The sequence below is a fragment of the Muntiacus reevesi genome, chromosome 21, assembly GCF_963930625.1.
Source record: "Muntiacus reevesi chromosome 21, mMunRee1.1, whole genome shotgun sequence".
Taxonomy (NCBI): domain Eukaryota; kingdom Metazoa; phylum Chordata; class Mammalia; order Artiodactyla; family Cervidae; genus Muntiacus; species Muntiacus reevesi.
This window is the reverse complement of record NC_089269.1, coordinates 13,386,423-13,411,955: the sequence shown is the minus strand read 5'-3', so window position 1 is coordinate 13,411,955 and position 25,533 is coordinate 13,386,423. Positions and strand designations below refer to the sequence as shown.

The following is a 25,533-nucleotide window of genomic DNA, read 5'->3' as shown; positions in this document are numbered from 1 at the left end:
TTAAATAACAAACTTTGATTAATAGAAGAATGAAAAATAGAAAAAAATAGTAGTGATAAGAAAAAATCAGAGTGTATTTTATAATATGAAGTTTTAAAAATTGAGACAGCAGCCCAAAGTTAACTTATTTGTAAGTTTTCAGAGTGGGAATTCTGGCTTCAGGTTTACTATATATAATAAAAATTCTTTAATTACATGGAATCATGAATATGTACACTAAAGTCACTAAAAGTAACTTCAAAAGACTCTTCATGTTATCTAACTCTTGAGAAAAAATTCATAAAAGTTACTCTTATCCAAATTATATTAATACATTACAGGAACTAAAGGTACAGTTAGCAATGATTTGGCTATTTGAGGTTCTAAAAGGAGATGGGCCAATTTATGCAGGGTAAATATTTCTTAAGGTTCTTAATTTCCAATTAATATTTCTGATATATATATATATACACACATATATATACATATACATATATACACACACACACACATATATATATATATATACTGCTTTACTCATGGAACTGTTATTCTTTCACTCTCTCTACTTCATTCATTATTATCTCCACTCTTGCTCCAGAAAAAACAGTACTATAAACTTAGTGTCTATTATTCACATGTCCTCCATGTAAAAGAGAGATTTAAAAAATACATTGCTTGTTTTACAATGATGAGACCATAGATTTTATACTTCTTTGAATCTTCCTCTTCTGAGATAACTATACATTATGGAAATTCCAAATTTAAACTAGGTAGAATAGTTCTTTTTTCATGACTGAATTATATTCTGTAACATGAATGTACTCTGGTTTATTTAACCATTTCGCTATTGGCACATCTGGTCTATGCTTGTTGTTCAGTTACTAAGTCGTGTCTAACTCTGCGATCCCATGGATTGCAGCATGACAGGCTTTCTTATCCTTCACTATCTCCCTGAGTTTACTCAAACTCATCTCCGTTGAGTTGGTGATGTCATCCAATCATCTCATCCTCTGTTGCCCCCTTCTCCTCTTGCCCTCAATATTTCCCAGCATCAGGGTCTTTTCCAATGAGATAGCTCTTCACATCAGGAGGCCAAAGTATTGGAGCTTCAGCTTCAGTATCTGTCCTTCCAATGAATATTAGGGTTGATTTCCTTTATGATTGACTGGTTTGATCTCCTTGCTGTTCAAGGGACTCTCAGGAATCTTTTGCAGCATCACAATTTGAAAGCATCAATTCTTTGGCATTCAGTCTACTTTATGATCGAACTCTCACATCCATACATGACTACTGGAAAAACCATTTCTTTGACTAGATGGACCTTTGTTGGCGAAGTGATGTCTTTGCTTTTTGATAAGCTGCCTAGGTTTGTCACAGCTTTTCTCCCAAGGAGCAAGAGTCTTAATTTCATGGCTGCAGTCACCGTCTACAGCGATTTTGGAGCCTAAGAAAATAAAATCTGTCACTGTTTCCTCTTTTTCCATATCTATTTGCCATGAAGTGATGGCTCAGATGCCATGATCTTATTTTTTTGAACGTTGAGTTTTAAGCCAGCTTTTTCACTCTCCCTTTTCACCCTCATCAAGAGGCTCTTTAGTTCCTCTTCATTTTCTGCCATTAGGGTGGTATCATCTTCATATTGAGGTTGCTGATATTTCTTCAGCAATCTTGTTTCCAGGTGTGAGTCATCCAGTCCAGCATTTCGCATGATGTACTCTGCATATAAGTTAAATAAGCAGAATGACAGTATACAGCCTTGACATACTCCTTTCCTAATTTTGAGAACCCCATGAACAGCATGGTCTTTGCTACTCTGAACAATAATGCATTAACTATTCTTTGTATATTTATCTTTGTATATCAGTGCATTGATCTCTAGGGTGCATATATATATATATATATATATATATACACATCTTTATATATATATAAAGATAGATGAAAGGAAAGATGTATTTTAAGCTAACTGGGATCATATAAAATTGCTTTTCAAAAAGGCTGTTGCAATTCATAGCTCCACAAGTAACATATGAAAGTACCACTTTTCTCACTTCAGTCAACAAGGAGTATTTTTATTCATTTTATTTCTGCTATTCTGATACATGAGGAAGGAGGTATCCACCTGTTTTTGTGTGTCTGTTCATGTACATGTGTGTATTTGTGACATAGAAATTTGGGCATCTTTTCATTTTATTTATTGGTTATTTTGATTTCTTCATCTGTAAACTTGCTTATTTTCATCCTTTACATTCTTCTATTAAATTCCTTGCCTTTAAAAAAAATCTATACTTTAGTTATTTTATATTATAGATATAAATCTATGTCTTTAATATACATGCAAGATATCATTCCAAACTAATTATATACCCTTTCACTCTGTTGGATATTATTTTGCTATGCATTCAAGTTATCTATTTTACTGGGTTTCTTCTCTTGGATAACAATTTTTCTATTCATTATGTTACATCATTGTCTTCTCAGTTACTTAGGCAATATCTATGGTGTGGGGCAGAAGCATTAACAGTACTTACTAATATTTCCAGACAGATAGCAAACATTGTCAGCATAACCCATTAAATCAATTGTCATATTCCTACTGAACTATCATATTTATTTCATGCCACATTCCCATATATATTGGAACTTATTTCTGAGTTCTGTATTCTGTTGCACTGATCCTCTGGCTTCTTCTTATGCCACTATATTAATGTTTTGATTACTATGTCTCTACATTATTGTTCAACATCAGTTAAGGTATTCTTGCCTACTCAATATGTATTTATTTCTTGGGCAGAACGAGCAGTTATTTCTTCCATATCAATTTTAAGATGAGTTCATGCAAATCTAAAAACTGTTGTTACCCATGTTAGATTGAAAAGGATTTGCATGAAATTTACTTATCAATTTAGGTGAATATAATTTTAAAATATTTTATTACAAATAATTTTAAATGTATATAAAAGTAGATAAGTGAAGGTACAAATTACAAACTACTAACTAAATGAGAAGCATGTCTTACATGTCTGTAATATAAAAATTCACCATTTTTATGACTCTTCTGTGAATGTTCCCTGTTTTACTCTTTCATTTTAGAAATAAGCTGGTCAGATATGGCAGTAGAAAATATGACTCTGGTGATGGAGTTTGTTCTCACAGGACTCACAGATCTCCCAGGACTGCAGGTCCCCCTGTTCCTGGTGCTCCTGGTCATCTACCTCACCACCATGGCGGGCAACCTTGGGCTGACTCTTCTCATCTGGAAGGACCCCCGTCTTCACACCCCCATGTTCTCATTCCTGGGCAGCTTGGCCTTTGCAGATGCCTGCTCCTCATCTTCCGTGACTCCCAAGATGCTTGCCAACACCTTAGACAAGAATCAAACGATGTCTCTCTTTGAGTGCATGGCCCAGTACTATTTTTTTGGTTCTAGCGCCACCACAGAAAGTTTCCTTCTGGTGGTGATGGCCTATGACCGCTATGCAGCCATATGCAGCCCCTTACTTTACCCAGTGGTGATGTCTGACAGACTCTGCACTTGGCTGATAAGTGCATCATATGCGATTGGTTTTCTGCATCCTATGATACATGTAGGATTATTGTTTAGATTATCTTTCTGCAGGTCTAATATAATACATCATTTCTACTGTGAAATCTTGCCACTTTTTGCAATTTCTTGCACTGATCCATCAATTAATGCATTAGTGGTTTTTATTTTTGCTGCTTTTATACAGGCTTTTACTTTTATGGGTATTATAGTCTCCTATACTTGTGTCCTCTTTGCCATCCTGAAAAAGAAGTCGGAAAAGGGAAGGAGCAAAGCCTTCTCCACGTTCAGCACCCACCTTCTTTCTGTTTCCTTGTTCTATGGTACTCTCTTCTTCATGTATGTGCGTCCTGGGTCTGGTCAGGATCAATATCAGGATAAAATGTATTCACTGTTCTATACGATTATAATTCCCCTGCTAAATCCCTTTATTTATAGCCTAAGAAACAAGGAAGTTTTAGGTGCACTTAGAAAAATAATTAAGATATAAATATTCATCAGGAAAGCATTCATAGTCTTTCTTTTTTACTTTTCATTTACATAAAGTATAATAACTGGACCTGGGTTTTGCACATAGGGACCAGCTAAGATGGGGAGGGGAATGGCAACCCGCTCCAATGTTCTTGCCTGGAGAATTCCGTGTACAGAGCAGCCTGGAGGGCTGCAGTCTATGGGGTCGCAAAAGAGTTGGACATGACTGAGCGACGACCACACACACACACACCTCAGCTAAGAAGTTTTTAATTCAATTAATAATAATATTTAGACTAGATATGCTTGCCTTATTTATAAGTGAACCTAGGTTCTCAAAATAACTGATGAATAGGGTGAGATATCATTGAAAAAAGTGATATCAGTTGTGTCCGACTCTGCGACCCCATGGACTGTAGCCTGCCAGGTTCCTCAGTCCATGGAATTTTCCAGGCAAGAGTACTGCAGTGGGTTGCCATTTCCTTCTCCAGGGGATCTTCCCGACCCAGGAATCGAACCCGGGTCTCCTGCACTGCGGGCAGACGCTTTACCGTCTGAGCCACCAGGGAAGCCCAAGATATCACTTACTTGTTGTAAATGAAACTGCAGTTCCCAAATTGCTAAGCTTGAAATATGTATAAGCTCTTCTATTTCCAGATACACATGTTTTAAAATTTTTATGAACTTATATTCTTTTAAAAAAAGATTCAAGTCCACGTGAAATTTCTATTAAAAACTACTCGTGCCCTGCAAAATAATTCCTGAGCACATAATTTTTCAAAACTCTCTCTTTTGTTAATATTTGGAGAAAGAAATGGCAACCCCCTTCTAGTATTCTTGTCTGGGAAATCCTTTGGACAGAGGAGCCTGGCGGGCTACAGTCCACGGGGTCGCAAGAGTCTGACATGATTTAGCGACTAAACTACTAAAAAATAATGAAACTTGAGGCAGTTAAATGAAAATTTCTAATAGTTTTAATAGTAATTTTACAAATTAAGTTAGATTTGTATCACATTCCTAAGAAAGTATGACAATTAACAAATTCTTAAAATAATTTTCTTGTAATATAATCGAAAGTTCTGAGTTTCAAAAACTTCTTAATTTATTAAGTAATCTTACTGAGTCTTTTCCTGACACACGCATACTGATTGAATATATGTGTGTGTGTGTGTGTGTGTGTGTGAGTGTGTGTGTGTGTGTGTGTATCAGGAATAGGCAACTACATGAATCGAGGGGTGTACTTGATCAAATCATTATTGCATAACTTAAATGGATTTTCCTTACAAAAGCTATGCATAGTTTCCGTCTGACCCTTTTGCCTCCTGCCTCCTGACTTTATAACATTTGGCCTTGTGAATACCCTAGTGAAAAATAATGGAAATGATATCCCCATGAACATGATACACCTCCTGTCCTGTAGCCTATTAATTGATTTGAGGAAATAACCAATATGTGGGTCAGATACTCCAAAGCCCCAGATGGGCTGACTGCCTTCAGCACAGTGTGTTTGGGATTTGTTTCCTCAGACCCTCAATCCTGTGATGCATCTGAGCTCTGACTCTGCTGTGAGGACCCTTTCTAAGCAGGTTGCCTCTCTGTGGATGCAGAAGCTCTGTAGGAGTTCCTGTCTCCATCTCCTCACAGTTAAAGCCAGTGGCAAAACTTTCTTTTTATTATGTGCCACACAGATGGTTTAGGCTTGATCATTATGCAATTGCTGTGTGTCAATAGATAGTCACTGACATATCTATTGGGTGGTTTGAAAACCACATAATACCTACATACCATGAGAACTGGGGCATTTCAGGTAATGCTCAATCCAGTTTACAGCATATCATGAAAAGGAATAACTTTTGATGTGTCAGACCCTGTTGATAACAAGTGACAGAATCAGTAAATGAATAAATGTCATCAACCAGGTCTTGAATATTTTCTTCTTTCTCACCCAGAGAGTACAGACTGTGGTTCTCACTCTTGGTTATCAACCCAAACCAAGCAAATCAGAATCTGTAGGAGGCATTATCAGGCTCTGGTAGTTTTATAAACCTCTCCAAGTGATTCTAATGTACAGCCACTGTTGACAATGGCTGGAAACAATTGTGAAACTTAACAAGTTTTCCATGAAGATAGATGATTAGCAATTCACAAAAAGCTAACTGTAACTATTCCCTAAGAAATTCTTTTCTTGCCTTATTGGAGTCTCATATTTAGGCAGGTACTTAATTTTAGTTGGATAGCTCTCCATTTTCTGTCCATATTATAGGGCATTAAAATCAATCCACTGAATATCAGCTGAAGTAGTCTACTAGGTATTAATTTATATAGTTGGGGTATATAGCCTCTATATAATATTTAATTTGGTCACTTAAGCAGAAGAGTAGAAAATAATATAGAGATTTTTCACTTGAGTTTGTCATTATCAAACTTAGATGAGCATGAACCCACAGCTGTTGGATTCAGCAAATCATTGGTGGGAAGGGTCTGAGGTTTTTCATTATTCAGAAGATTCTCAGGTGATTCCTTTGCATCTGTGGGCACTGGACCACATTTTGAAAGTCAAATGACTAATATTGCTCAAGCATCCATGGTGAGCAAGTTGGAGTCTGAATTTTGATTTCTTCCTAAAGGAAAGTCTACCTCCTATGGTCTGAACATGTGCATCACCTCAGCACACATATATTGAAAATTCAAACCCCAAAGATGATGGCTTCCCTAGTGACTCAGAAGGTAAAGAATCTGCCTGCAATGCAGGAGACCCAGGTTTGATCCCTGGCTAGGAAGATCCTTTGGAGAAGAGAATGACTACCCACTCCTGTATTGTTACCTGGAGAATTCCATGGACAGAGGAGCCTGGTGGGCTATTGGCCATGGGGTCACAAAGAATCAGACACAACTGAGTAACTTTCACTACTCACTCACCAAAGATGATGGTATTAAGAGGTAGGGTTTTGGAAATTGCTTAATCCATGTGGTGGAGCCACATGAATGGGATGAGTGGAGTCTCATGTGGTGGAGTCTCATGAATGGGATGAGAGTCTTATAAAAGTGGTTTCAGAGAGATCCCTACCTTTATTCTCCACGTGAGGACACGGTGAGAATATGTAGGCTAATAACCAGGGAAAGGGTCTTCACTGGAATTCGGTCATTCTGGCACCTTCATTTGGACTTCCCAGCCTCCATAAATGTGAGAAGTAAATTTCTGCTGTTCATAAGTTATGCAGTCTAGATAGTATGCTTTTATGGCAGCCCAAATGGGCTGACACATGATCTCATATTTAATTATTAGTTCAAGACTCCCAAAGTGTGTTCATCTAAATCATCTTAATTGATAATGAGGTGATATTTCCTCCATTTACAAATGAGGCAGCCTGGAGCAGTGGAAAAGCATAGGATATCAAATCAGAAGACCTATTGTTTTTTTCCTGGGTCTCTGATGAGGTTAAACGTGATCACAAGAAACTCCATTAAATCTGCTAGTGCATAGAGAGAAGAAAGAATGAGTGTTTGAGGCTAACTCAGTAGACAGTGCCTTAATTTCTTCATGTGTGCAATGAGTATAATAATATGCACTTATGATGATATTATACATCAGAAATCCTAAAGATGCAACCAGAAAATAACTAGAGCTAATCAATGAATTTAGTAAATCTGCAGTATACAAAATCAATACACAGAACTCGCTTGCATTCCTACACACTAACAATGGAAGTTTGGAAAGAGAAATTAAAGAAAGAATGCCATTCATCATGGCAACAAAAAGAATCAAGTACCAGGAATAAACTTACCTAAGGAGACAGAAGACCTTTATGCAGAAAACTATAAGACACTGATGAAAGCAATCAAAGATGACAGAAAAGGAGAGATACACCATGCTCTTGGACTGGAAGAATCAATATTGTGAAAATGACTATACTACCCAAAGCAATCTACAGATTCAGTGCAATCTCTATCAAACTACCAATGGCATTTTTCACAGAACTAGAACAAAAAATCTTAAAATTTGTATGGAGACAGAAGATCCAAATAGCCAAAACAATCTTGAGAAAGAAAAAGAGCTGGAGGAATCAGCCTTCCTGACTTTATGCTACAGAGCTACAGTACAAATTTTTATAGCTCTCAGTAATTTTATATTTTTTCCAAATATATATAGGTCAGGCATATATCTTTCCAAGCTTAATATAAATAAATATGATTATGTGGTTATATGCATAGACATAATTATAGCTATTTATCATAATGATGTAGCCAAGGAAACAATTCAAAAGGTTTCAAACTAATAACATAAGAAAATGTGAGTAATATATTATTCAACTGAGGTTATTTTTGAAAAACTATGTATAGCATACTATAATATTATTTATATGTATAAATGTTTATATAAATTATGTGAATATAAATGCATATATAATGTCTGTGTATTATTATACATAAAACCCCAAAAGTTAGCTGCAATGATCAGTGATTAGTGAAATTAGAAGAATTTGTTTCCTTCATACTTCCTACATTTTCCATTTTTTTGTACAATTAAACATTTATTCTTCTGTTTTTAAAAGAAAGAAGCAGGCTATAAAAGTAATAGTTGTAAAACAATATGTTTGAAAAGATTTGTTGATTAGTGTATAATGCCCAGTAGGTTGACTTTATTCTATAGGGAATCTTTTGATGGCATTGGGGGAATTTTAATATTACCTGCACAAATAGACTTGAAGATGGGATGATATAAATAATACCTTTTTCTTCAGAGTGCATTTTCCAAGAAAATTAATTCGAGATGAATCTTTGTTGACATTTTTGTTCTTATACCCTGGGCTCTTCATGAAAGTCTGTATTTTATGGCATCTGCATCTGCTTATAGGAATTAGGTGAGAATGCAATGATTTATTTTATTGTCATTATTCTTTTCATAAAAAGTGATAGAACATGCTTACTTTTAGTACCTAGAATCTCTCATCAGCTGTCAAAATATTTGAATTATTTTTCAGATGATTTATCTACAAAACAGAACAGAAAGCAATCCTAAACCGAATAGTTAAATATATATTGGTTTCTGTGCAGCTTGCTTGGTGGCTCAGACGGTAAAGAATCCGCCTTCAATGCAGGACACCTGGTCTTGAACCCTGGGTTGGGAAGATTCCCTGGAGGAGGGCATGGCAACCACTCTAGTATTCTTGCCTGGAGAATCCCCATGGACAGAGAAGCCTGGTGGGCTACAATCCATGGGTTCTCAAAGAGTCGAACATGACTGAGCGACTAAGCACACACACACGTGTTCTCTGAACTCTTATGGATACAAAGCTATATACTTGGAGAATGAAGACTTGAATCCATGCTGTTACATGCAGAGTTTGTGTGCTTAACCACAATGCTATGCTACTGACTAAATAGTAAAGAGGGCTCAGTCTCACAGGCTCGAGGCAGATGTTCCTTAGAAAATCCAGGGTGCTACAGATAAGAATCTTAAAACGAGGCCATACATTGTTTTAGGTATAATCACTTAATAATTTAGAGGTAAAATTCGCTTCAGAAAATTGGTTACATTTTTGTGAAAATTTTCTTTGCTAGAATACATATGTTATAGAGCTAAGCTATTTAATATTTTTATCTGTAAAAGTGGAATTCATTCGGGCCTTTATTGTGCTTTCACAGAATCTGCAAGGTTTTCCAACAGTGAAGAATCATAGGGTTATGGAGCTGTTAGGGCAGTTTGTCTTTGCCTTCATCCTGGTTCTTGTTTACCTTGTACTTCTCTGAAAATAGGCAGAAAGATGGAGTTGACCACATCTGCCCGGAGTCACACCTTATATTCTAGGCAGAGTGTAAAACAGGATAATGTGCTCCTTTCAGGGATTTGACAGCAGTGTGCTTACTTAATAATCACTGCCAAGTTAACCAACTCTCTGTACTTTTAAAAGCCTAATATTAATCTCAAATTATCTCTTTTCCTATTCTATATGAAGATGCAGAAGAACTTTTTCTCAACATAGCCTCTCTTGTAGAAAATATTCTAATTCTTCTATAGACTTACTGTTCAGAGGTTAATCTTGTCAGAACTGAATTTTTCACAAACTCTATATTCCTTAAATTTTCCACATGGTGTCCTCTTTTTGAATTATAAAGTAGGCACTTGGAGAAAATATTTCAGGCCAGGAGAGACTTGGCAGTGAAATCTTCAACAACGTTGTACAGAATTGGTGACTAGGTTATAGAAATAAAAATCTGCATTGGAATGACTCCCACTTAGCTGGACATATCATGAAAGCAGGGAGCTGTGAATCAAACAATTGTGAGTACTCCCTTGCAGGGTTATGTTCTTAGATCAGCTGTTTCTAAATGGCCATACTCTCCTTTTTATAAACCAGGCAGGGACTTGGATATACAAAACAACTTTTATGTTTAGAATTCTGCACAATTTTTCATTGATGAAATGCATTGTGATGATGTGGACTTAGGTTTACCCCCTGGGTTTCCACAGGATCTAGCCTTCTTACATGCTTTCCAGGACCACTTGCTTCACAGATATCTTAAAATTTATTTTTTATTTGAAGAATATTTGCTTTATAATATTATAGTGGTTTCTGCCACATATCAGCATGAATCAGCTATAGCATACATACATCACCTCCCTCATGAGCTTCCCCCTCATCCTGTCCCCATCCTATCCTTCTAGATTGTCACAGAGCCCCAGGCTGAGCTCCCTATGTTATACAACAACTTCTCACTGCCTATCCGTCTTACACATGATAATGTGTACATTTCAGTGCTACTCTCTCAATTCATCCCACCCTTTCTTTTCCCCCACTGTGTCTGCAAGGCTGTTTGCTATGTCTGTGACTGTCTTTCTGCTCTGCAATTAAGTTCATCAGTACCATTTTTCTAGATTCCATTATATGCATTAATATAGGTTTATTTTCCTCTTTCTGATTTACTTCACTCTGTAAGTATAGGCTGTGTAACAGCCTATATATAACACTCTGTATAAAAGGCTCTAAGTTCATCCACCTCAGTTCAACTGACTCAGATTTATTCCTTTTTATGGCTGAGTAATATTCCATTGTGCATATGTACCACATCTTCTTTACCATGATCTGTCAATGGACAGTTAGATAGCTTCCAAGTCATGGCTATTGTAAATAGTGCTGTAATGAACATTGGGGTACATGTGTCTTTTTAAATTATGGTTTTCTCAGGGTATATGCCCAGTAGTGGGACTGCTAGATCACATGGTAGTTTTACTCCTAGATTTTTAAGGAATCTCCATACTGTTCTTAGTGTCTGTATCAATTTAATTCCCACCACAGAAATCTTTATATTAGTTATTTCCTATCAATGTAGTTCATCTTTTTCATTATTTGATTTGGATATAAACAACCATTTTTAAAAAAAACTATTTTTTACTAATTTTTACTATTTAAATTGAAACAGCTCCAAAACAGTGGCTAATCTTTTTGACTGCTGTGACTTTTGTAAGATTTTAATCCACTCTGATTTTGAAAGTCCCAGTTCTAATTTCAAACATAGCAGGAAAAAAATGTTACAGTTTTTTTTTAGTATTATTTGCCTTTGATATATCTAAAACATTCCTGGTTAATTGAATGATAATTGTTTACTTGGCATGTTTAACAACATCTCTTAGATCTTCCCCAAATCTGCAGATGAACTGGTTAGTGTCAGTTATTTTTCTTCTTAAAAGAGGGGTTATTTTAGCATCTCAGTATAACACCTGAGTTAGAGGTTCTATATTTGACTGAGCCAGGAATAACAGTGTTCCAGCTTAGGATATCAAACAAAAAAATGTTTGATGACAGAATGAATGATTATGATCATAAATGAGAGTTTGTTGGATAAAATTATTAAATAACAAGAATCTATTTGAAATTTGGAGTGTTTTTGATGAATATAAAATCAAAAGAGTCTATTAGGAATATGGGGTAAGTTGTATATAATCAAACAACGTAATGATAACGGATAGAAATCAGCAGAAACGGGATTTTAACTTATGTTAAATCATGTCTAAACTCATGTCTTAGAAATAAAAAATTACATGTATTTTTCAGTAATATAAAGGTATAGTCTATTTCTTGGTTCAATAGGAAATATATGAAAGAGTTTCTATGAAACAGTGAACAAGAGTCTCACATTTAGAGATTTTAGTATAAAATGCAGTATGCATTTTTTAACTCAATTCTGTGAAAACTTTCAGGGTTAATACAATACATACAGTTTTAAGGTATTTATGAGTGACAAGATATGGACTAAGTTAACTGGTAGACATCTAGAACCTCCTCCATAACCCTTTAAGTAATTATATATATACACACATATATATACACACACACATATATATACACTGACTTCTGAAAATCATTTATAATATTTATAATATACCTTTAATACTCTTCAGTGTGCTTTACAAAAGAGAGACTCTGTACCTTCAGCTAGGGTATCTGACACAGATAAATAAGACATTACCATCCAATATATTTTCATGACCCTTATTTTTCATTTCAATTCTCCATTGCAGTGATCAGCCTGAGTGAATATGATGGAGGCAAACCAGACTCTGGTGACGGGGTTTGTTCTCACAGGACTCACAGATCTCCCAGGGCTGCAGGTCCCCCTGTTCCTGGTGTTCCTGGTCGTCTACCTCACCACCATGGCGGGCAACCTTGGGCTGATTCTTCTCATCTGGAAGGACCCCCGTCTTCACACCCCCATGTACTCACTCCTGGGCAGCTTGGCCTTTGCAGATGCCTGCTCTTCATCTTCTGTGACTCCCAAGATGCTAATGAATTTTTTATCTAAGGATCATATATCCCTCATTGAATGCATCACCCAATTTTACACTTTTGCTTTCAGTGCCACCACAGAATGTTTCCTCCTGGTGGTGATGGCCTATGACCGCTATGCAGCCATATGCAACCCCTTGCTTTACCCAGTGGTGATGTCTGACAGACTCTGCACTTGGTTGATAAGTGCATCATATGCGATTGGTTTTCTGCATCCTATGATACATGTAGGATTATTGTTTAGATTAACTTTCTGCAGGTCCAACATAATACATCATTTCTACTGTGAAATCTTGCCACTTTTTACAATTTCTTGCACTGATCCATCTATTAATGCATTAGTGCTTTTTATTTCTGCCTCTTTTATACAGGCTTTTACTTTTATGACCATCATGGTCTCTTACACCTGTGTCCTCTTTGCCATCCTGAGAAAGAAGTCTGAAAAGGGCAGGAGCAAGGCCTTCTCCACGTGCAGCGCCCACCTGCTCTCTGTTTCCTTGTTCTATGGTACGCTCTTCTTCATGTATGTGCGTCCTGGGTCTGGCCCTGATCAGTATCAGGATAAAATGTATTCACTGTTCTACACGATTATAATTCCTCTGCTAAACCCCTTTATTTATAGCCTAAGAAACAAAGAAGTTTTACCTGCATTTAGAAAAATGATAAAGAAATAAATATTTTTCAGGAAATCTTTCATTTTCTTTACATTTTACTCCTTTTAAATAAAGTGTAATGACTGTCTCTGGGTTTTCACATAGTAGCGGCTTCATGAATAGCTGTTTAATGAATGAATAATAATATTTAGTCTAGATATGCTTGTCTTAGTTATAAGTTAACGTGATCATCAAAATAATGAATACAGTAAGAACAATCATCATTGACTTTTTTGTTGTTTTAACTGTCAAGAAAGAAGATGAAAAATGAATCCCCAAATTGCTAAAACTTTGCAATATGAACTCTTGTGTTTCCAGATACACAGATTTAAAACTCTTCTGAACTTATATTTTTTTAGAGGAAGATTCAGTCTGTGTAATACTCTGTTGAAAAGGTACTCGTGCCCTCCAAAATAATTCTTGGGCAAGTAGCTTTTCAAAATCTTATCTTTAGTGGCTAATTATAAATGAGCCAAACATGAACATCAAATTAATATTGTTATACTAAATATAACAACATACATTCCTTCTTAGGGCTTTGAAATGAATATTTCTAGATTTAAAAGTATTTTGAAACTTAACATATCTGTGTTGCATTCATTGAAAGATTAATTAAGCAAATAGTTGTTAATACAATGAACTTTCTGGCAATACAATAAAATGTTGAGTCTTTAAAATGTTTTCCTTTTCAGTTTAGTAAGTAGTCTTACTGAGTACCTTGTTCCCAGCATGCATATAACAAGTGAATACATTTTTTCACCCCAGAATTGACAACAACCTGATAATCAGGTGCTTTTGTTCAACTCATAATTATTTAACTTAAATTAAATTTTTCTTACAAGAGCTTTGTATGCTTTATGTTAATTAATCTTTGACAAAGGAGGCGAAAGTATACAAGAGAGAAAGGACAGTCTCTTCAAGAAGTAGTGTTGAGAAAGCAGGACAGTTATATGTAAATCATGAAATTAGATCAGGCTCTCATACCATATACAAAAACTAACTCAAAATGATTTAAAGACCTAAATATAAGACACAAGACCGTAAGATTCCTAGAAGAGAACATAGGCGAAAACTTCTCTGACATAAATCAGTCTCCCAATGCAAAATAAAGTAAAGTAAAAATACACAAATAGGACTTGATTAAACTTTAAAGCTTTTGCACTGCAACAGAAACCATCAAGAAAATGAAATGACAATCTACAGAATGGGAGAAAATATTTGTGAATGACACAAGGGGTTAAAATAAAAAATGTACAAACAGCTCGCGCAATTCAATATTAAAACAATAATTTAATCAAAAATAGGCAGAACTCCTGAATAGACATTTCTCCAAAGAAAACACCCAGGCCAACAGGCACATGAACAGACACACAATATCACTAATCATTAGAGAAATGTAAATGAAAGCCACATGGGATATCACCTCACGCTGGTCAGAAGGGTATCATCGAAAAATCTACAAATAGCAAATATTAGACAGGGTGCAGAGAAAAGAAATCCCTTGAATACTGTTAATTAGGGAATGTAAATTTGTGCAGCCATTATGAAAAACAGTATGAGGTTTCCTTATAGAACTAAAGTAGAGGTACTTTATGATCCAGCAACCCTGCTCCTGGGTATATCTGTCCAAAAGATAAAAACTAACTAGAAAAGACAGATGCATCCCAACGTTTATAGCAGCATTATTTGCAATAGCCAAGACATGGAAACAACAACCCAAGTGCCCTTCAATATATGATTGGCTTAAGAAAATCTTTATATGTAGATATTAATCAGTCATAATAAAGAATGAAATATTTCCATTTGCAGAAACATGAGTGGACCTAGAGAACATTATACTATAGACAGAGAGGGACAAATATTACATATCAATTATATGTGGAATCTAAAACATAATACAAATGATATTTATGCATGCGTTAGTCACTCGGTTATGTCCAACTCTTTGCGACTCTATGGACTGTAGCCCACCAGGCTCCTTTATCCATAGAATTCTCCAGGCAAGAATACTAGAGTGAGTTGCCAATCTCTTCTCCAGGGGATCTTTCCAACCCAGGGATCCAACCCAGGTCTCCCACATTGCAGGCAGATTCTTTAACATCCAAGCCACCAGGGAAGCCCTATTTGCTGAGTCATGTTCAAATCTTTGCCACATAGACTGTAGCCCACCAGGCTCCTTTGTCTTTGGAATCCTCCAGGCAAGAATACTGGAGTAGGTAGCCATTCCCTACGGGGGATCTTCTCCACCCAGGGATCGAACCTGAGTCTCCTGTACTGCAGGCAGATTCTTTACCATCTGAGCCACCATGGAAGCCCAGGACAAATGAATCTGTGTACAAAACAGAAACAGATTCATGGACATAAAAAATCTATTTATGGTTACCAGATAGAGAAAGTAAAGGGGGAAGAGGAAAGTTAGAGGTGTGGAATATCCAGGGGATATTCCAGACCCAGGGATCAAGCCCAGGTCTCCTGCATTGCCTGCAGATTCTTTACCATCTGAACCACCAGGGAAGCCTAGATACAAGCTACTACACATTAAATAGATACACAGATACACAGAGGATTTACTGTGTAGCACTGGGAACTAACTGTATTCAATATCTTCTAATAATTTATAATGGAAAATAATCAGTAAAAATAATTGAGTCAATCTGCTATATACCTATAATGTAAATCAAATATACTTCAGTAAAAGAAAAACCCTAGTTGTGGGTTTCACTATTACAAAGCAAATATAACACTATAGAAAATTTCCTCCATACTCATAGGCGGTATCTTTGGAGGTGATTTTCAAGTTATTGCTATGCTAAGGGGCAGGAACATCTTTTGGCATGAAAAGAAGTGAATAAACCATAATTTAGAGAGAATGGCACTTGCCCCTTTCCTGAGGCCACCTCATGCAAGATTTCTACAACCTAAATGTTTGTCAGAGGAAATCTTAGCAACTCGAGAGGGTTGTTGCATAAATATATACATTTATTTCTGGTGATTCTACGATTTAACATGTTTTAAATAATTCAATTCTTGCAGGTTTTCAAAGCACCTCAGATAAACACAGTGCTAGACCATGGTTTCCTCTAGCATTTAAAGGATTTGCAATTGCCTGTGACCTTCTTTAGAACAGACTTCCTCAGAACAAGCAGTTCAACTAGTTCTTTAGAGGCTTCCCCATGCAAATGGTGGGGTCTGCAGCTTCATTCAATGGAAAAGTTCGCATCTCAGAGCAGTGTATCAGGTATTTTTGGTGTAACTAGTGTGATTCTCAGAAACTCAAAGTCTTCAATGGTGATGATCCTCATTACATCCTTATTTGTTTTACTATCCTAATCTTTGCAAAAACTGTATAGGGCATAGCTAATGGTAGAAACCAGAAATAACCCTGTAGAAACTTTCAATACAATATCTGGTATGAGATATATGCTACTGATATATGGAAAATGTTTTCTGCCAATACCAATCATGAATGAGGATTAGAAGTATTTTATATTCATCTGGGAAGGGTAACAGTATAAACTGAAGGTCTTGCCCCAGGGATATATGAAGAAAACTTTATTTCCAGAAAATTTTTTGAACAGCAGATTGGTTCATTATATTGATGACAATATGTTAATTGAACCTGACAAGTACTGTGGGTACCTTTATAAAGTTCATGTGCTCCACAGAATGCCAGAAAAATCCTAAGAATTGCATTTTGGGTGGAGAAAAGGGAACTGTCCTGCACTGTTGGTAGGAATACAAATTGATACAGCCAGTATGGAAGACAGTATGGAGATTCCTTAAAAACTAGGAATAAAACTATCACATGACCCAACAATCCCAATACTGGGCATGTATCCTTAGAAAATCATAACTGAAAAAGATACATGTATCCCAGTGTTTGTTGCAGCACTATTTAAAATTGCTAGGACATGGAAGCAATATAGATGTCCATTGACAGATGAATGGATAAAGAAGCTGTGGTACCGATATACAATGGAGTATTACTCAGCATAAAAAGGAACACATTTGAGTCAGTAGTAATGAGATGGATGAACCTAGAGCCTATTATACAGAATGAAGTAAGTCAGAAAGAGAAAAAACAGATATATATATTTATGCATATTTATGGAATCTAGAAAGATGGCACTGATAAATCTATTTTCGGGGCAGCCATGGAGATGCAGACATAGAGAAGAGCCTCATGGACACAAAGCGGGGTAAGAAGAGGGTGGGACAAACGAAGAGAGTAGCATGGAAATATATATGCTAACATATGTTAAACCGATAGCCAGTGGGAATTTGCCGTGTGCTTCAGGGACCTCAAAATGGGCCTCTGTGACAACCTAGCAGGGTGGGATGGGGCAGGAGGCAGGAGGGAGTCTCAGGAGGAAGAAGACATATGTATATGTATGGCTGAGACATGTTGATGTATGGCAGAAACCAACACAATTTTGTAATTATCCTTCAATTAAAAACAAATAAGTTAAAAATTGTATTTTGGGAGTGTGTAATTGGAATCTGTGGCAAGAAAAGATGTATTAAAAGTTGTTGGTATCTACACAAAGAAGAGTCACAGTTGGGTTTGCTGGAAATAACAAAGTATTACTTTGAAATCATAGCTTTTTATTGAGCTAGGGACTAGATAGGATTTGGGTTTGACTAATTTTAAATTAGTTTGACTCTGGTTGGGAAAGGCTGAGAGTGTTCTACAAGAGGAAAGGAGGATAAAACAGGTAAATCATAAAACAGAGGTACAGAAGAAGAAATCATTAGCTGATAAGCAAATCCAGATAACCATTTTCTTCTCCTCCTAGATACATGGCCTCACTTTTCAATTGACTGCAGTATCATGATTGAGGTTAGGATTGCAAGTGATACACTTGCTCATAAACACTTCACAGCTGGAAGCCCCTGTGAATTTCCCCCTTCCAGCTTGATCCAGATGAGAACACAATCACTGAAGAAAGTTATGGGTGGGGACTCCCCTGGCAGTCTAGTGGTTAAGACTTCACCTTCCACTGCAGGGGGTGCAGGTTCAATCTCTGGCTGGAGAGCAAGTATCCCACACTCCTCGTGGCCAAAACGCTAAGGCTTAAAGCAGAGGCAATACTGAATGTTATGTGTGGAAAATGCCTGAATGATAAGATGGAGCCTAGGACTCTGCATCATCAGTGGGGTAGAATAGTCTATCAGTTAGGAACATGTGCTTTATACTCACCATGAATGGGAAATTAACTTCTATTTTGTCAAGTTACTTAGATACTAAAAATTATCTATAAGTTCAATTAATGTTACTATAAATGATACACACATACAATGCAATAAAATTCCTTAACTGCATAGTTAATTATTGGCGTATTTCCCAGTACAGAGACATGTATATGAGGCTTAAGGATTTCAGTTGTTAAGGGAAACAGATGTACAGACTTAGCGAACTTATGGTTACCAGTGGGTAGGGTGGAGGGGAGGGATAGTTAGGGAGTCTGGGATTGATATGTACACACTGCTATATTTAAAATGGGTGACGGAGCTTCCCTGGTGGTGCAGTGGTTGAGAGTCCGCCTTGTGGTGCGGGGGACACGGGTTTCATCCCTGGTCAGGAAACAGGGACCCCACATGCTGGGGAGCAACTGAGCCTGTGCACCGCAAGTGCAGAGTCCGTGCATCACAACCGCAGAGTCCCTGCATCACTAGAGTCCCTGCATCACAACCGCAGAGTCCCTGCATCACTAGAGTCCCTGCATCACTAGAGTCCCTGCATCACTAGAGTCCCTGCATCACAACCGCAGAGTCCCTGCATCACTAGAGTCCCTGCATCACAACCGCAGAGTCCCTGCATCACTAGAGTCCCTGCATCACAACCGCAGAGTCCCTGCATCACTAGAGTCCCCGCATCACAACCGCAGAGTCCCTGCATCACTAGAGTCCCTGCATCACTAGAGTCCCTGCATCACTAGAGTCCCTGCATCACAACCGCAGAGTCCCTGCATCACTAGAGTCCCTGCATCACTAGAGTCCCTGCATCACAACCGCAGAGTCCCTGCATCACTAGAGTCCCCGCATCACAACCGAAGAGTTCCCTGCATCACTAGAGTCCCTGCATCACAACCGCAGAGTCCCTGCATCACGAGAGTCCCTGCATCACTAGAGTCCCTGCATCACTAGAGTCCCTGCATCACAACCGCAGAGTCCCTGCATCACGAGAGTCCCTGCATCACTAGAGTCCCTGCATCACTAGAGTCCCCGCATCACAACCGCAGAGTCCCTGCATCACTAGAGTCCCTGCATCACAACCGCAGAGTCCCTGCATCACTAGAGTCCCTGCATCACTAGAGTCCCTGCATCACAACCGCAGAGTCCCTGCATCACTAGAGTCCCCGCATCACAACCGAAGAGTTCCCTGCATCACTAGAGTCCCTGCATCACAACCGCAGAGTCCCTGCATCACGAGAGTCCCTGCATCACTAGAGTCCCTGCATCACTAGAGTCCCTGCATCACAACCGCAGAGTCCCTGCATCACGAGAGTCCCTGCATCACTAGAGTCCCTGCATCACTAGAGTCCCTGCATCACAACCGCAGAGTCCCTGCATCACTAGAGTCCCTGCATCACTAGAGTCCCTGCATCACAACCGCAGAGTCCCTGCATCACTAGAGTCCCCGCATCACAACCGAAGAGTTCCCTGCATCACTAGAGTCCCTGCATCACAACCGCAGAGTCCCTGCATCACGAGAGTCCCTGCATCACTAGAGTCCCTGCATCACTAGAGTCCCTGCATCACAACCGCAGAGTCCCTGCATCACGAGAGTCCCTGCATCACTAGAGTCCCTGCATCACTAGAGTCCCCGCATCACAACCGCAGAGTCCCTGCATCACTAGAGTCCCTGCATCACAACCGCAGAGTCCCTGCATCACTAGAGTCCCTGCATCACTAGAGTCCCTGCATCACAACCGCAGAGTCCCTGCATCACTAGAGTCCCCGCATCACAACCGAAGAGTTCCCTGCATCACTAGAGTCCCTGCATCACAACCGCAGAGTCCCTGCATCACGAGAGTCCCTGCATCACTAGAGTCCCTGCATCACTAGAGTCCCTGCATCACAACCGCAGAGTCCCTGCATCACGAGAGTCCCTGCATCACTAGAGTCCCTGCATCACTAGAGTCCCCGCATCACAACCGCAGAGTCCCTGCATCACTAGAGTCCCTGCATCACAACCGCAGAGTCCCTGCATCACTAGAGTCCCTGCATCACTAGAGTCCCCGCATCACAACCGCAGAGTCCCTGCATCACTAGAGTCCCTGCATCACAACCGCAGAGTCCCTGCATCACTAGAGTCCCTGCATCACTAGAGTCCCTGCATCACAACCGCAGAGTCCCTGCATCACTAGAGTCCCTGCATCACTAGAGTCCCTGCATCACAACTGCAGAGTCCCTGCATCACTAGAGTCCCTGCATCACTAGAGTCCCTGCATCACAACTGCAGAGTCCGTGAGCCACAACCTCAGGGTCCGTGCGCCACTACTACAGGGTTTGTGGACCACGACTGCAGAGTCCTTGTGTCCCAACAAAGGATCCCCCATGACACAGGAGGATCCTGCGTGCCACCCTAAGACCTGACACAGTCATATAAATAAATTAAAAAAAACTTTTTAAACAGATAATCAGCAATGACCTACCATGTAGCACAGGAAACTCTGCTCAGTACTGTATAACAAATTAAATGGGGAAAGAATTTGCAAAAGAATAGATACGTGTTCACATGTATAACTGAGTCACTTTTCTGTACGCCTGAAACTAACACAACATTGTTAATCAACAACACTCCAATATAAAATAAAAAGCTAAAAAAGAATTTCAGTTATTATTTTATGTGCAATGAGAAGTTATTAATAACATTTAAATGGGGGCAAACGTGTTACGGTGTGGTTCAGTTCAGTTCAGTTCAGTCGCTCAGTCGTGTCCGACTCTTTGCGACCCCATGAATCGCAGTATGCAGTATACATTTTATAAAAATCAGTCTGGTGTCAGTGTGGAAAATAGATTGGATGATTGTGTTAGGAGTTGTAGATAGTATAGTTAGGAGGTTATTTAATAAGCCAGGCAAGAGACGAATGTATTTTAGATTTTAGTGCTGACTGCATAAAAAGAAATATTGGATTTAAGACATCTTTGGTACATGAATTCTTGGTTTGTGATCCTATTTTCTGTGACAGGAAACAGTGGAAAAATACCAGGTTTGAGGGCGGAATAGAAGATGACCACACTTTCCGATGTGGACGTGTTAATTCCAAGGTACCTTTGGGAGTTTCAAGAGAGCAAGGCAGGTAGATAGCTGGGGAGCAGCAGCATTAGAAAAAAATAAGAGGAAAGAAAATAGCTTATTCTAAATTCTGTTCAGTGATATTTTTTAAACATGTCCCTATAGTGAACTTTGAGGACATTATGTGTAGTTTTAATTGTTATAACTAGAAGTGTACGATGACTTCATAATTAGCTTACAATGCCCAGTAGAACAACTTTGACTTCATCCTACCTACTGGGAATATTCTGGAAGCATTAAGGGAATTTAAAAACTTTTTAAGAATATGTTTGCAAATAGGACACAGAAATGTTATATCCTTCCAGTTTTTTGTTCCAATGAAAAGCAATGCTTAAATAATTGTGCTTTATTTCTGTACCATTTATGCTACTTTGAGAAAACCAGCACATTTTCAGTTTCCCATATTTTACAGGAGCTGGGTGAGGATGCAGATGTTTTCATAATTTTCACTATTATAGATTTGCAATTTGTCTTAATGATAAAAAAAAAAATCTAAATAAGACAGTAAAATCCTAGACAGGCCTTTTCCTTTTTTTATGTCAGCAAACAAAACCTGAGCAAGCAAGTAAATGTTTGTTTAAACATGAATATTTGTTAGAATTTTTGCTATATAGATAACACATTCGCTGAGGCATTTTTAAATAATAAACTTTGATTAATAGAAGAATGACAAATAGAAAAAATAGCAGTGATAAGAAAAAATCAGAGTGTATTTTATAATATGAAGTTTTAAAAATTGAGATAAGCTATGCAGCCCAAAGTTAACTTATTTGTAATTTTTCAGAATGGGAATTCTGGCTTCAGGTTTATTATATATAACAAAAATTCTTTACTTTCATGGAATCACGAGTATGTATGCTAAAGTCACTAAAGATAAATCAAAAGACTCTTTGTGCTATCTAACACTTGAGAAAAAAATTTCATAAAGTTACTTTTTTTGTCCAAATTATATTAATACACTATAGGAACTAAAGCAAAGATAGCAGTGACTTGGTTATTTGAAGTTCCAAAAGGACTTGGATCAATATATGCAGGGCAAATATTTCTTAAGCTTCTTAATTTCCAATTAGTATTTCTGATATATATATATATATATATACACACACACACACACACACATATATATATATATATATATATATATGCTGCTTTTCTCATGGAACTGTTATTCTTTCACTCTCCTCTATTTCTATATTTACTATCTCTATTCTCTCTCCAGGAAAACCACTGCTATAAACTTAGTGTCTATTATTCACATGTTTCTCCATATAAAAGAGAGATTGAAAAAACACATTGCTTGTTTTACAATGATGAGACCATAGATTTTATACTTCTTTGGATCTTGCACTTCAGAGATAACTATATATTGTGGAAATTCCAAAATTAAAATTAGGTAGAATGGCTCTTTTCTCATGACTGAGTTATATTTCTTAATATGAATGTACTCGGTCTATTTAACCATTCCATTATTGATGTGTCTGGTCTTTGTTGTCATCCAGTTGCTAAGTCATGTGTGACTCTTTGCAATCCCAGGCAACTGCAGCACGCCAGGCTTCCTTGACCTTCACTATCTCTCTGAGTTTGCTCAAACTCATGCCCATTGAGTCGGTGATACCATCCAACCATCTTGCCCTCTGTTGCCCTCCTTCTCCTCTTGCCCTCAATCTTTCCCAGCATTGGGGTCCTTCCCAATGAGACAGCTCTTCACATCAGGTGGCCAAAGTATTGGAGCTTCAGCTTCAGTATCTGTCCTTCCAATGAATATTAGGGTTGATTTCCTTTATGATTGACTGGTTTGATCTCCTTGATGTCCAAAGGACTCTCAAGAGTCCTCTCCAGCACCATGATTTGAAAGCATCAGATCTTTGGCATTCAGTCTATTTTATGGTTCAACTCTCACATCCATACATGACTACTGGAAAAACCATAGCTTTGACTAGATGGACCTTTGTTGGCAAAGTGATGTCTTTGCTTTTCAATAAGCTGCCTAGTTTTGTCACAGCTTTTCTTCCAAAGAGCAAGAGTCTTTTAACTCATGGCTGCAATCACCATCTACAGTGATTTTGGAACCCAGGAAAATAAAATCTGTCACTGTTTCTACATTTTCCCCATCTATTTGCCATGAAGGGATGGACCGGATGCCATGGTCTTACTTTTTTGAACACTGAGTTTTAAGCCAGCTTTTTTTCACTTTCCTCTTTCACCCTCATCAAGAGGATCTTTAGATCCTCTCATTTTCTGCCATTAGGATGGTATCATCTGCATATTTGAAGTTGTTGTTATTTCCCTGGCAATCTTGATACCAGCTGTGAGTCATCCAGCCCAGTATTTTGCATGATACACTTTGCATATAAGTTAAATGAGCAGATTGACAGTATACGGCCTTGACATACTCCTTTCCCAATTTTGAGAACCCCATGAACAGCATGGTCTTTGCTACTCTGAATAATAATGCATGGACTATTCTTTGCATATGTATCTTTGCATAGCAGTGCCTTTATTTCTAGAATATATATATATATACATATATATATGAATAATAGGTGAAAGGATATATGTATTTTAAAATTACATGAGATCGTATAAAATTGCTTTTCAAAAAGGCTGTTGTAATTCATAGTTGCACAGGTAACATATGAAAGTACCACTTTTCTCACTTCAGTCAACATTGAGTATTTTCATTCATTTTAATTCCCGCTATTCTGATACATGAGAAAGGAGGTATCCACCTGTTTGTATGTGTCGGTTCACGTGCACATGTGTGTATTTGTGACATAGAAATTTGAGCATATTTTCATCTTTTTTATTGGTTATTTTGATTTCTTCATCTGTAAACTTGCTTATTTTTATCCTTTATTCATACTTCTATTAGATTATTTGCCTTTTTTTAAATCTATGTGCTGTGTACTTAGTCACTCAGTCATGTCTGATTCTTTGCAACCCCATGGGCTATAGCCCACCAGGCTCCCCTGTCCATGGGATTCTCCAGGCAAGAACACTGGAGTGGGTTGCCATTCCCTTCTCCAGTTTTTATCTATACTTAAGTTGTTGTATATTATGGACATAAATCTATGTCTTTCATAAACATACAAGATATCTTTCCAAACTAATTCTATATGCTTTGACTCTGTTGGATATTGTTTTGCTATGCATTCAAGCTATCTATTTTACTGACTTTCTTCTCTTGGATGATAATTTCTCTGTTCCCTATGTTACATTCTCAATTACTTAGACAATATCTATAGTGTGGGGTAGGAGACTACCCTTATTTGCCAATCCTTCCAGACAGATAGCAGACAGTGTCAGCATAACCCATTAAATCAAATGTCCTTTTCCTGCTGAACTGAAATATCATATTTGTTTAATGACACATTCCCATGTATATTGGAACCTACTTTCGAGCTCTATATTCTGTTGCCCTGATCCTCTGACTTTTTCTTATGCCACTATCTTGATGTTTTGATTATTACATCTCTACATTATTGTTCAACATCAATTAAGGCATTCTGGACCATGTTTATATTTTTCTTGTGCAGAATGAGAAGTTACTTCTTCCATATGAATTTTGATTCTAAAAACTGTAAGTTACCCATGTTAGATGGAAAAGGATTTGCATGAAATTTACTTGTCAATTTAGGTGAATATAATTTTAAAACATTTTATCACAGATGATTTTGAATGTTTATAAAAGCAGATAAGTGAAGGTACAAATTAAGAACTAATTAAATGAGAAGCACGTCGTATATGCCAGTAACATAAAAATTCACTGTTTTTGTGACTCTGTGAATTTTCCCT

General features: G+C 37.6%; 2 protein-coding genes across 2 annotated transcripts; both read left to right on the top strand.

Annotated features, from left to right (window-relative positions):
* The first annotated feature begins 3,083 nt into the window (after positions 1–3,083).
* Positions 3,084–4,016, top strand: LOC136152438 (olfactory receptor 5AC1-like). Its single transcript, XM_065913740.1, has one exon. The coding sequence runs from the start codon at positions 3,093–3,095 to the stop codon at positions 4,014–4,016; it is 924 nt and encodes a 307-aa protein (XP_065769812.1). The 5' UTR covers positions 3,084–3,092.
* An 8,520-nt stretch (positions 4,017–12,536) lies between these two features.
* Positions 12,537–13,457, top strand: LOC136152433 (olfactory receptor 5AC1-like). The gene has a single exon (XM_065913734.1). It carries the CDS (start codon positions 12,537–12,539, stop codon positions 13,455–13,457), a length of 921 nt encoding a protein of 306 aa, XP_065769806.1.
* The last annotated feature ends 12,076 nt before the right edge of the window (positions 13,458–25,533 follow it).